The 11,304-nt window shown below is 38.6% G+C and overlaps 1 protein-coding gene across 1 annotated transcript; it reads right to left on the reverse strand.

Moving 5' to 3' along the window:
* Positions 1–7,135: 7,135 nt before the first annotated feature.
* On the reverse strand, positions 7,136–10,857 carry LOC111648394 (uncharacterized). The gene is made up of 6 exons (XM_087171794.1): positions 10,595–10,857; positions 9,568–9,845; positions 9,149–9,339; positions 8,879–8,975; positions 8,531–8,736; positions 7,136–8,308 (listed from the first exon to the last, which is right to left on the reverse strand). The coding sequence occupies exons 1-6, from the start codon at positions 10,685–10,687 to the stop codon at positions 8,118–8,120; spliced, it is 1,056 nt and encodes a 351-aa protein (XP_087027920.1). The 5' UTR covers positions 10,688–10,857; the 3' UTR covers positions 7,136–8,117.
* Between the last annotated feature and the right edge of the window lie 447 nt (positions 10,858–11,304).

An 11,304-nucleotide genomic window follows, 5' to 3' on the forward strand; every position in this document is an offset into this window, starting at 1 on the left:
TAATCAGGCATAATATTAACGTGATTACAGTCAATAATGTTATTTTTATGTTTGTTTGTTATGTCTGATATCCTTGTTAAATAGCCTGTAATTTACATTATGTCTGACTTGTGTATGCAATAAAGACATTTGGGACTGAAAGGGTTTTCAAAATTACTTCAAATCACTCACCACAATTATGATTTGAAGATTATACCATAACCAGTACTCTTTACCTGTTGAAAACTCTGTAAAGGGCCAGTGCAACACATACAATGCAGTTTTTTACTTACCAAAAATTGATTCCAGCTCCTAATGTTGGACCGAAAGGGATTTTCTGCCTCAAAATGTCTTCATGTAACTCATCAGAGTTATATTTAGAAGATTATTCCTTAACCAGTACTCTTTGCCTGTTGAAAACTCTGTAAAGGGCCAGTGCAACACATAAAATGCAGTTTTTTACTTGCCAAAAATTGATTCCTGCTCCCTTTGTTATTGGGGGTTTTTCTCCCACAAAATGATGTCATATCACTCATCAGAGTTATATTTATTAGATTGTTCCTTAACCAGTACTAATGTGTTTTACCTGTGTTCAATTATCCTTGCCTCCCTTGTCTATATAGTCTTTGTGCTCCCCTTTGTCTGTGTTGGTTCGTCTGTTTATTTCTGGGTTTGTCCTCATCAGTTCATGTCGTCTGTTCATGTCTGGTTCGTCTCCAAGCTGTTCACGTCCTGTTCATCTCCGGGTTTGTCCTTGTTCTATACTTGTTGCCTGATGTCATCCCCTGTGGTTCCCTGTGCCTGTTTTTGAAGTTCTTTTGTTAAATAAACCTGCACTGTAAATTCTAACAAGTTGAGTTTACTTAAACAAATTTAGGAAACCGATTACCTTGGGAAAATTAAGTAAACGAACTTAATTGTGTAAAGTAGTGTGAAATTATTGGATTTAAAGGGGACATATTATGCAAAATGCACTTTTCCATGGTTTTCTATCAGTAGTATGTGTCCCTGGCATGTCTACGAACCCCCCAAACATGAGAAAAGTCCATCCTCTCCGTCTTTTGCTTTCTCCACCTTTCAAGAAATGTGTGCTCAAATGAGCGAATTGGAGATTCTCCCCTGATGACGTCAAGAAGGGCGATGCCACCTCCCCCTGGGTGGGTGACGCTCCCCGAGCTAGGTGTATGTTCCGCCCACTGAGTCCGTGTTGCAGACGGTATCGTTACTTCCCTCGCGAACACTGGCTTTCGGTAGAACAATGTCGAAGGTACGAGCGAAACACAGTAGTTGCTTTGTTGTTGGCTGCACAAACCAACACTGAAGTCTTTTTTTTAACCCCTACGCCCGAGGATCTGAAGACCCAGTGGATTAATTTTATTTTTGATGGAAATGTACCCGCTCCAACTCCGAAAGTGTTGTACGTGTGTGCTAACCATTTCACCTCGGACCGCTTTCTCAACGAGGGCCAGGACAATGCAGGATTTGCTACAAGTCTCAAGATAAAGCTTTGATCAGTACCGACTGTCTGTGACCCAACTTGAACTTGAGAGCTGTAAGTTTTACAATTTTATGTTGCTTTACTGTATGTTTACGGGAGCCTGTTGCGTGTGTTGTTAGCATGGCAGCTAACGTGGCTAACGTTTAGCGTCGTCGACACAGCTGGGTACAGATTGTATGTAATTCTTCTGCTTGGTATCGCCGTGTGACATTGCTTAGAGCCACCCTGTTAAATGTATTATACTTTAAAGGTGTTTTAGCTGTCTGTAAAGTCAAGCCGGTAAAATTCGGACTAAAAATAAGCTCGTGGTGATTAGCATAGGTGTCCGGGCTTGTTTATTAGTGCTGTGAAAGTTATTATTGAGAGTCATGCCTTATAACGGCCGTTTTAACGTTTATATCATGTTTACAGATACAGTGCCTGTAGGGAATATCTAGATAAGCACACAGTTAAGGGGATATGTCCAAGGGGATAGTCTATAATACACATTTTTTGCATCTTGCACATATAGTGAGCTATTTGCAGCATTTACAAGCTATTGACAACCCAGTTTACACATAATTGAGTGCATTTGTTATCATTCTTGCACTGTTTGCAGCTGTTGCCATAACTACACATTTGAGGAGATGTTGGTGTAACCTCTGTTTCCTCTGTTCAGGCCATCTATACAGCTTCCTGCAACAAGGGATGTTGCATGCCAGACTGACCCACTGCAGGCACACAGTTATCCTTGAAGACTCTTCAGCCTCACATCAGAAGTACAGGTCTGTAGCCATCTGAAGTGCATCTACTTTTGATAAACCTAACAGTCATTTATCAGTCTTGGAATAATGTGCAGGTAAATGAAGCTGTGGTTACTTAGAACTTGTGAGAGTGTGTAGGCTAAGGTTCTGTCATCATCTGTCACCTGGCTGCCATGTACTACAATGAAAATGCTGACCGACCACAAGCCCAAACAAAAGAAGGTGAACCACTGTTCAAGGAGAATGCAGAGCTACACCAGTTAAGACTGAGGCGACATTCTATAAGTGTTATATTATTTTATTTTTCAACCAAAAAATGTTTTGTACACATTGTATTAAATATTGCAAATATAATGTTATGACAGTTCCATCAACAACAAAATACAGTAAAGAAAATATCAGGAGGTGGTTAGAAACAGACTTTCAGTCATTGTTTTGTAAAAAAAAAAGTGAAAAATGTAAAAAAAAATCTTTTGTGTTTTATCAAACAGGGAATGTGGTGGACCTCATATTTGAAAAAAGTTTTTGTTGACCTGGGACCATACACAGAAGCTGCTTTGGCCATCCCCATCCCAGAGGACCTCACTGCACAGTTCGAGCAGCCTGAGAAGGAGGAGGTCATATCCAGCTCTGTGTTCCGGTTCTATCATGGGCCAGTCTAAAACCCACATACCGGCCTGTGGCGTCAGGAAACACAGCATGGATGCGTAGGACCACGCAGGCTGGAATGACGACCCAGATTCTGCAACCAAGGAAGCCCCAGCACCAGCTCACAAAGCTCCTATAGGCTAGATACCTGTACTGACTAAAACAACTGGACAGGGCACTTGCAAACATATATCTATGTTGTGTCTCACAATTTTTTTTTATGGATCCAGTGAATCCTACAGTTTTTTTTATTATCACTGATTATAACTGCCTCATTTGATGTAAATAAATGCTTGATTGTTACTAAAGAAATGACTCCTCTGAATTCATATATTATATGCACACTATCTGCTGATAGAAGAACTTTACAAATCAAAGAGCAGCTAAACTAATTTATTTGAGTGTGTGTTATTACCATTGTAAAATTATGTGCACTGAAGTAAAACAAGACTGCCTAACATCTTTTATTTAGATTGAAACTATGTTTTTACAAAGAAGCAAAACGTGCTGCTGTATTTCTCTCAACTGTAAAGTACCGTAGTCAGCGTGGTACATGTTGCAGGCATTCTGGAGGGAGTACACATTGACGCAGAGCAGCTCCAACCCAGTACGGCCTAACATACATGGTAAATGTTCCTCGATCTCCCATAGCTGTCTGGTAACCTACAGTGAATCACAAATGGTTTATTATAAATGTAATGTAATCAAAACAAATTACTGATTAGTTTGTCTAGTGAGAATGCTACCTGTGGTATCTCCTAGCAGCAGATATTCTCAGCTTCTGTGGGCATGGTTGCACAGTTTCCACAGGAGCACCTATCCAAAATATAGAGAAAAATTGTGACATTCACCAGAATATAAAGCTTATGAAATTCAAAAGCTGACAGACAGTGGAACTAAGGTGGGTAAGAAGTAAGCTTGGCTACATATCAAGTGCATATAACATAGGTAATTTATAACATGTCACTTATTGCATATAATGTGGAGCTTGACAACAGTGTAGTGTAGAAAACTGCACAGTTTAGTCTTTGACTAAAGATTACTGTTGCTGTCAGACATGTTTATGCTGATTTACAGCTTTCATTGTGATACACAAAATAAATTTACTACATAAAGGAAGCTGTCATGATGAGCATCTCTGCTCAAAACATGGAGAAAAATGATTTACTTTGTCAGCATCTATTAAAATATCTGACTAGTACTGACATTGAACACCTGTAGCAGTCCACATACAACAAACATTTTCAGACTGTAAAAGTATATCTAAGGAGGCATGACAGATAACTACATTACACTATTCACAATAGTGCTTATTTACCAAAAGAGCTCCCAGTAATGACGAGACAGTAACAGTTAGCATTAGCTACCTACCTACCTCATTTGCATTTAAAGCTACAGACACAGAAACAGCCTGTTCTGAACAGGGCTGAAAAAGAGGGGTTTACAGGCCTGCTGAAATATAGGATCGGAGTGGATTTTTTAGCAAAAAGCTTCAAAGACATGCTTTGGGGACCTCTGAGACTTATTCAAACTTGTTAAAAAGGAGCATAATATGTCCCCTTTAAGAGATGTATGCAAAAAAAGCAGAAAAAATATTGATATATGATGATTTTATAGCATTTTCTTTGTGTGTCCTTTTTTGGACGCGAGGAACCCCAGAGGATACAAAATGTGTTACCAGTGTAAAATAGACCTGTAACAGTAACTGACATTAGATTTTTAAAATGTCAAAAAATACACTTTCTTGCAGAAATCCATACCTTCAGCTGTAACACAGCCAAAATGATCAGCAAATCAAAAAAAAAAGGGAAGAAAATGTCCCAAAAAGGACAGAGGGACCCCTGAGGGTTAATAAATCCCATGAACTGCTATTTAAATTACCACTATTATGTTTTTTTCGGTGATAAAATTAAACATTACTGGGGAGGAGAGCAACGCGATTAGAAGTGACAGCGAGAGAGGGCTAGTCCTCTCCTCTGTCTCAGCGGAGACCGTCACAACTTCATTCACTTTTTTAACAAAACAAAAAAAAAAAAGCAACGAAGGAAGCAGTAAATGGACTTACATATTTAAGACCTAATTAAATGTAATTTAAGATCTAACATGCGGCTAATGTAAAGCTAGCGGAGCTTGGAGAGTCTGGTTGCTAGGCGCACGCACGCACGCACACAGGTCAGGAGCTGCCGTTGCCATGGCAATGTGAAAATCTGCCCAGAATTTGGCTTCTACATGGCTTCAAACAACTGCAAATTATGAGAAAAGATATTCCTTAAAATGAGTGAGTAAGCTCAGTGCAAAGACAGAGTGAGATTCTTTTGAAAAAAAAAAGACGATTACATTAGGTGTCAATGAGAGTGAGACAGGTTTTATGGCGTTGGCCGTGAGCTCCAGTTTAAAATAAAAATAAAGGTTATTTTTTACTGCTTCACGCACTCTAGCCAACTGACGCTTTCACTCTAATTTTGAAGAAAAAGTGATTTGCACTCCTCCTTTGAGTGCTCATAGTTTGAAAAGTTTAAATGTTATGTAAAAACAGTTCCTGTCTTTTTGAGGGAGCAGAAGTTTTCCTCCTTTTTATAGTTTGAATCACATTTCTACGTGCAGGTATGAGAGAGCTGGGTGACTCAGAAAAAAGGTGAAATTTGTAGAAAAAAGGTGGGTTCCTCAGTTTTTTGGGAATAACTTTGGGAAAAATTGGAATTTTAACACCAAAAGTCATAGCACCTCTTTCGTGATCAAGACGCACGTTTTGATGTATATCTTACCGGGGTTTTCTCAAAGCTGCGGGACGAGTACCTTCCGTTCATTCTATTTCCGATTTTGAAACGCAAATCGGAAAACAAAAAAAAAGGCATTTTTCTTTTTTCAATATATGTAGCAGGTTTTTTTTTTTTAAAAAAAGAGCCATTTTACATTAAAATATAGCCATAAAATTGGATTTTGTGTTGTTTTCCTATTATTGATTTTTATATTCCAAGATAAACACGAAAAATCCAATCTATGTTAATCCAAAATGCAAATATGCAGGGATTTTTTTACCTTATTACAAGGTGAACCGGAAGCAGTATTTCTTTTTTTTTTCCGCGATTAGCACGTCTTTAGCACAACAGTAGCAGATTCGGTTGGCAGGAGTTTTAAGACTAGACGAGATGGTGTCTCTCGAGCCTTATGGAAATTTAATAAGAGAAATGATAGCGCAAAATCTCTCACACGCGGACATTTCCACAAATTTATTACAATTAGGTGTGCAGCAAGGATGTTCTGAAATGAGTGTCGGGAGATTTTGTGCACATCACAACATTTCCAGGAGGGGACATGTATCCGACACAAAATTAGAGGTTGCTATCAGCAGGGCAATAAATCAGGTAAGTTCTTTGGTTTTCTTCGATTTACAGAGGTGGGTAGTAACGAGTTACATATACTCTGTTACATTTACTTGATTAGGTTTTTGAATAAATTGTACTTTGGAGTAGTTTTACATCATCTCCATACTTGAGTATATTTGTGAAGAAGAATGTACTCTTACTGTACTACATTAGGCTACACTGAGCTAGTTATTTTTCTTTTTTACCCATTCAGTATTCTATGCATCACTATTATTTATTCTGTTTTAGTTTGTCAGAGAGAGGGACTTCCATCAAAGGCTCTACCCTGTGACTGTGTTTCACCAATCAAATTTGGAAATTTGTGGTTCTTGTGCTGTAATTTATTTTGTAAATATTTAATTTATTTTTCATTTTTATTTATTCTATTATTTTATTGATTGAAAGTACTTGAATTTTCCTGAAGATTATAATTTTGTATTTTTGTCTCATTAAATGTCTTCACAAATAAATCAAACATTTCTCAACAGTTACTCAGTACTTGAGTAGTTTTTTCACCAAGTACGTTTTTACTCTTACTCAAGTATTTGATGACTACTTTTTACTTCTAATTGAGTCATATTATTCTGAAGTAACAATAATCTTACTTGAGTACAATTTTTGGCTACTCTACCCACCTCTGTTTTATATTTTATATTTCATGTAGACTAGGCCTACATGTCATGGCTTATGTTGATTCATCAGACAGGGTCAAGATTGGCATAACAAGAGCTGTACTTGCATGGAATGCACACAGAATCCCAGGTAAGTTACATAAAAAAACATGTATCACACAATCCAGTCCTTTTTTGTGAACTTTTTCTTTATTGTAAAGTTGACAGTGAATTCAAACAGTAGCTGATATTTTGTGACCTATGCTTTGCTTCACAGGCAAAGGAACACCCAATCGTTTCAATCCAATCGCAGAAGGAGGATGTCCAAAAAAACTAGGAGAGGACTTGTTGCCCCATGCCTCCCAAGCAGCAGACATGTACCAGCAGGATGTTGGCTCTTCACTGACAAGAGTCTCCTGCTTTGGAACGGACCCCTTCTCAACTGAGGACGACAAAATATCAGCAGAACAATGTTTTGCTGAGGAGTACCCTGATATTTCAGTTTTATTAGACAACGTGGTAAACTATAACTTTGTACCTTTTCAGGATGCATTGCTCTATCTGATAAACATTACGCAACAATATGCATGAAAATGTCAAATAAAGACAAGTTGGTTCTAGATATACTGAATATTTTGTTACTTTCCTTTAACCTCTAGAAAATGGGTCCTGTTAAGGTTAATCCGGAAAATTACATTTGTCATCACAATATTCAAAAGTCAATGCAAAGATGCATTGACTCTTTTACAGGCTAACATTACAAGACATTCAAGAAATTTGCGACATTGTAAAAAAAAAAATGTTTTAAGTGTGTGAAATTTAACATCTTTTGGTGAAATTTTATGGCTTCTAGTGAAATTTTACTTCTCTGAAAAAATGTCTTGAAATGATAGTCTGTAAAAGGGTCAAAGCAAAGATGATGAGCATTCATGGTTATTCATCTTTGCATTGGCTTTTGAATATTATGATGACTAATGTAATTTTACAGATTAACCCTAACAGGACCCATATACGGGGTCTCTAGGGCTTAAGAGGTTAATTGCAACTAAAATCGAACACTTGCTATATAGCAACATTACACTATGTTCCCAACCCAGTAAACATATTTTTTCTAAAGTGCAACATGAAATACAAAAAATATATAAAAATAAAATATTCTGTATCCTCTACAGCCGCTGAACAAGTGCAAAATTCCAACTGACTTTGAACAAGGCAATTAGCCAGATGTACTGTAACAGAGGCAATCAAGCTTAAATCACAGAACGTGATACATTCACATCTTAATTACACCACCCAGTATGGAGAGAACATTGTCCAGACTGATCAGCCTGTGTGCATTGACAGAGAACTCATCTGCCCTGCATTTGAGGCACTGGTCGGATGTCAGCATACACTGGTCAACGCAGTTTTTGCAGTTGACAAAGCTTTTGCAGCATACGGCCATCACAGGTTCTTCCATTAGCCCTGTTTGATGAAGAAAATAAAAAGGACAAGACACATGCAAGATTAGAGTTCAATATATTATCTTCTCTTTACCTATATATTATATATGTTTAAAAGCTTGGCAAGGGACAGTTTAACTTTAACATGCAGAAGCGAATTAATGCTTGATTCACTTAGACATTCAATTTGATCCTATTTAAGGTAGACTTTAATATAGATCATACAACAAATTATGTTACAGACCTTTGCACACAATACAACCAAAGGCATCCTTCACGTGTGTTATCATGGTGTGGGTCAGAACCAGCATGGCGCCCGTGGTGTTGCTGGCATGTGTTGACAGGTCCTTGATGACTGTGGTGACTTCACTCAGTCCTTGAGCAGCCAAGATCACTTCTTCTATTTTGTCATGGACCTCCTGAAGACTTGTGGAGTCCATATCTTTATGACTACAAGGAGGGACAAAAACAACAACAACAAAAAATCATACAATATTCACCAGTTCTGTTCAGATAACCTTTTTTCTAAGAGAGATGTTCTTAAAAACAAAATGAAAAACAAATATTAATAGGCAGTAACTAAAATGTTTACCTCAGTTTCTTTCCCTTTGTTCCTTGCTGGAACTCATGGAAGATGTTCTCTGGGACAGCAAGAAACTTCTTTGCATTTTGCTTCCAATACTTGGAGCCTAGCAAGAGAGGAAGACAAATCATTTAACAGGTATAATGTAAACACATTTGCAGCTAAACAGAATACTTTGTGGGTCAAAAAAGAGTCACAGTATTGAAGTAGATGGGGCATATAGTTGATCAAACAAAGCATTTTCTATTTATTATTATGTAATCATTAATTTTTAAGTACCTCTTGTCCCTTCGGAGTCCACAATTTCATTTCCCTGGGCATCAGTCAGGATGAGAGGGTCATCACTATGCAGGGCATCGTGTATTTTTGCAAGGATACCTGTGGTTGTGGCTTCAAACTCAAACAGTCTGAGTACAACCATACGAGCAGGCTTAAGTTTCCCCTGGCTGAGCTCAGCAATGAAAACAGACCTAGGAAGATTGTTGTGGGAGTGGTTTACATCAAGTCAAATCAATTAATTCCATCTCAAACACACAGTCTACATTACAATTGATCCAATTACAATTGATTCAAGTTTTTAAATATCTTGGTTACAAAGGATCTTATGAATTACGAAAACAAATACAATTATGTTGATTTATTCATATGTAGCTTGCTAGTCAGTTGTAGGGGCTGTGAACAAATGAGACAGGGGGTACCTTTGGAAGGTGTTACTCATGCTTGCTCGGGGGGGTGTGGGAGCTACGGCCTGAGCAGGTGACCCTAGAGCAGCAGTGGGCTGTGCTGTACGGTGGAACTGGAAACGGTTCTGGCCTGACAATGGATGAGTCTGCTCAGCAACTGGCAGACCAATATCATCCCCATGAACCTCATAGTGGCCACGAGGTCTTAGGTCCAAGCAGCTGAAATGTCCAGCCGATCCCGGGAATATCGCCACATTGTCATCATCAGTTATATACAGGCTAGGAGCATATACCTTTGAAAGAAAAGCATCAGCTAAATGAGATAGAACAGATATGTGCAACCTACCAAACATTTATTTCTATTTATTTCTTGCAATTCAATTATTATAATATTCTATACCTCCCCCCCAGCTCTCTCTCTCTCATACACACACACACAGGCTCTCTCTCTCACTCACTCACTCTCTCTCTCACTCACACACACACACACACACACAAGCTCTCTCTCTCTCATACACACACACACACACACACAGGCTCTCTCTCTCACTCACTCACTCTCTCTCTCACACACACACACACAAGCTCTCTCTCTCACACACACACACACACAAGCTCTCTCACTCACACACACGCTCTCTCTCTCACACACACACACAAGCTCTCTCTCTCACACAGACACACACAAGCTCTCTCTCTCTCACACACACACACACAAGCTCTCTCACTCACACACACGCTCTCTCACTCACACACACGCTCTCTCTCTCTCTCACACACACACACACATACACAAGCTCTCTCTCTCTCTCACACACACACCACACACAAGCTCTCTCTCTCACACACACACACACACACACACACACAAGCTCTCTCTCTCTCACACACACACACACACAGCACATTATTTTGTAAATAGGCTTATAGTTTTTAAATTTCAATTATCTTACATTGAGGAGCCTTAATGAGTCGGCTAGCCGTGTGCTACGCATAGCATCGTTAGCATGTTCTCCAAGCAAACGAAAAAAATGTTACCTACCTGGAATATTCTGGCGATTTTATCTCCAATCATGTCGTCCTCCTTAAGCGTTAGCCTTTTGTTTCCTTTAAAAAGGATATAACTCGAGTCCATTGTGCACGATGAATTGTTACCGCACCGACAAAATACAGGTTGTTTGCAGACCTACACCACGCTGAAATTAGTTAAGCTAGGCTACCGCACTGCTTCCTGCGCTTCCTGCAAGGTGGATCAATCCGCCAATTATTTTATTTCCCGGTTACAGACTGAAAAGCGTAAAAATTGAAAATTGAAATACAGAAATTCAAGGCCTTTCCCCAAAAACTAAATTTTGGGTCAGAAAATGCAATAGTTTTTTAAAAAAGGTTCATTAAATTGGTTGTCCGATTTTTGATTCAGAAATGGAAATAGAAAAAATGGCCCTAAATTTGTTTTTTGATTTGCGTTTCAAAATCGGAAATAGAATGAACGGAAGGTACACGGACCCATATGCATAGTCTTGCAGTGAATGCGTTTCGCCGCAGCTTTTGCTGTTTTTTACCAGGTAGTACACTAAAAACTTGCGTGATATTGCTTCGCTCACTTTATTACACACTTTGTGGATAAAACTACACGAAAGGAGCAGAGGAGACAGAGTCAGACCCCGGGACTTCGACAATAAATGCACGGTCATTTACAGTGAAGTTAGTTAACTGTTTTGCATTTAATTTTCCTGCCCAAAAGCATAGCTA

Source organism: Seriola lalandi, unplaced genomic scaffold (genome assembly GCF_002814215.2).
Source record: "Seriola lalandi dorsalis isolate HSWRI2012SDOR001 ecotype SW California unplaced genomic scaffold, Sedor1 jcf7180002054981, whole genome shotgun sequence".
Lineage (NCBI taxonomy): Eukaryota > Metazoa > Chordata > Actinopteri > Carangiformes > Carangidae > Seriola > Seriola lalandi.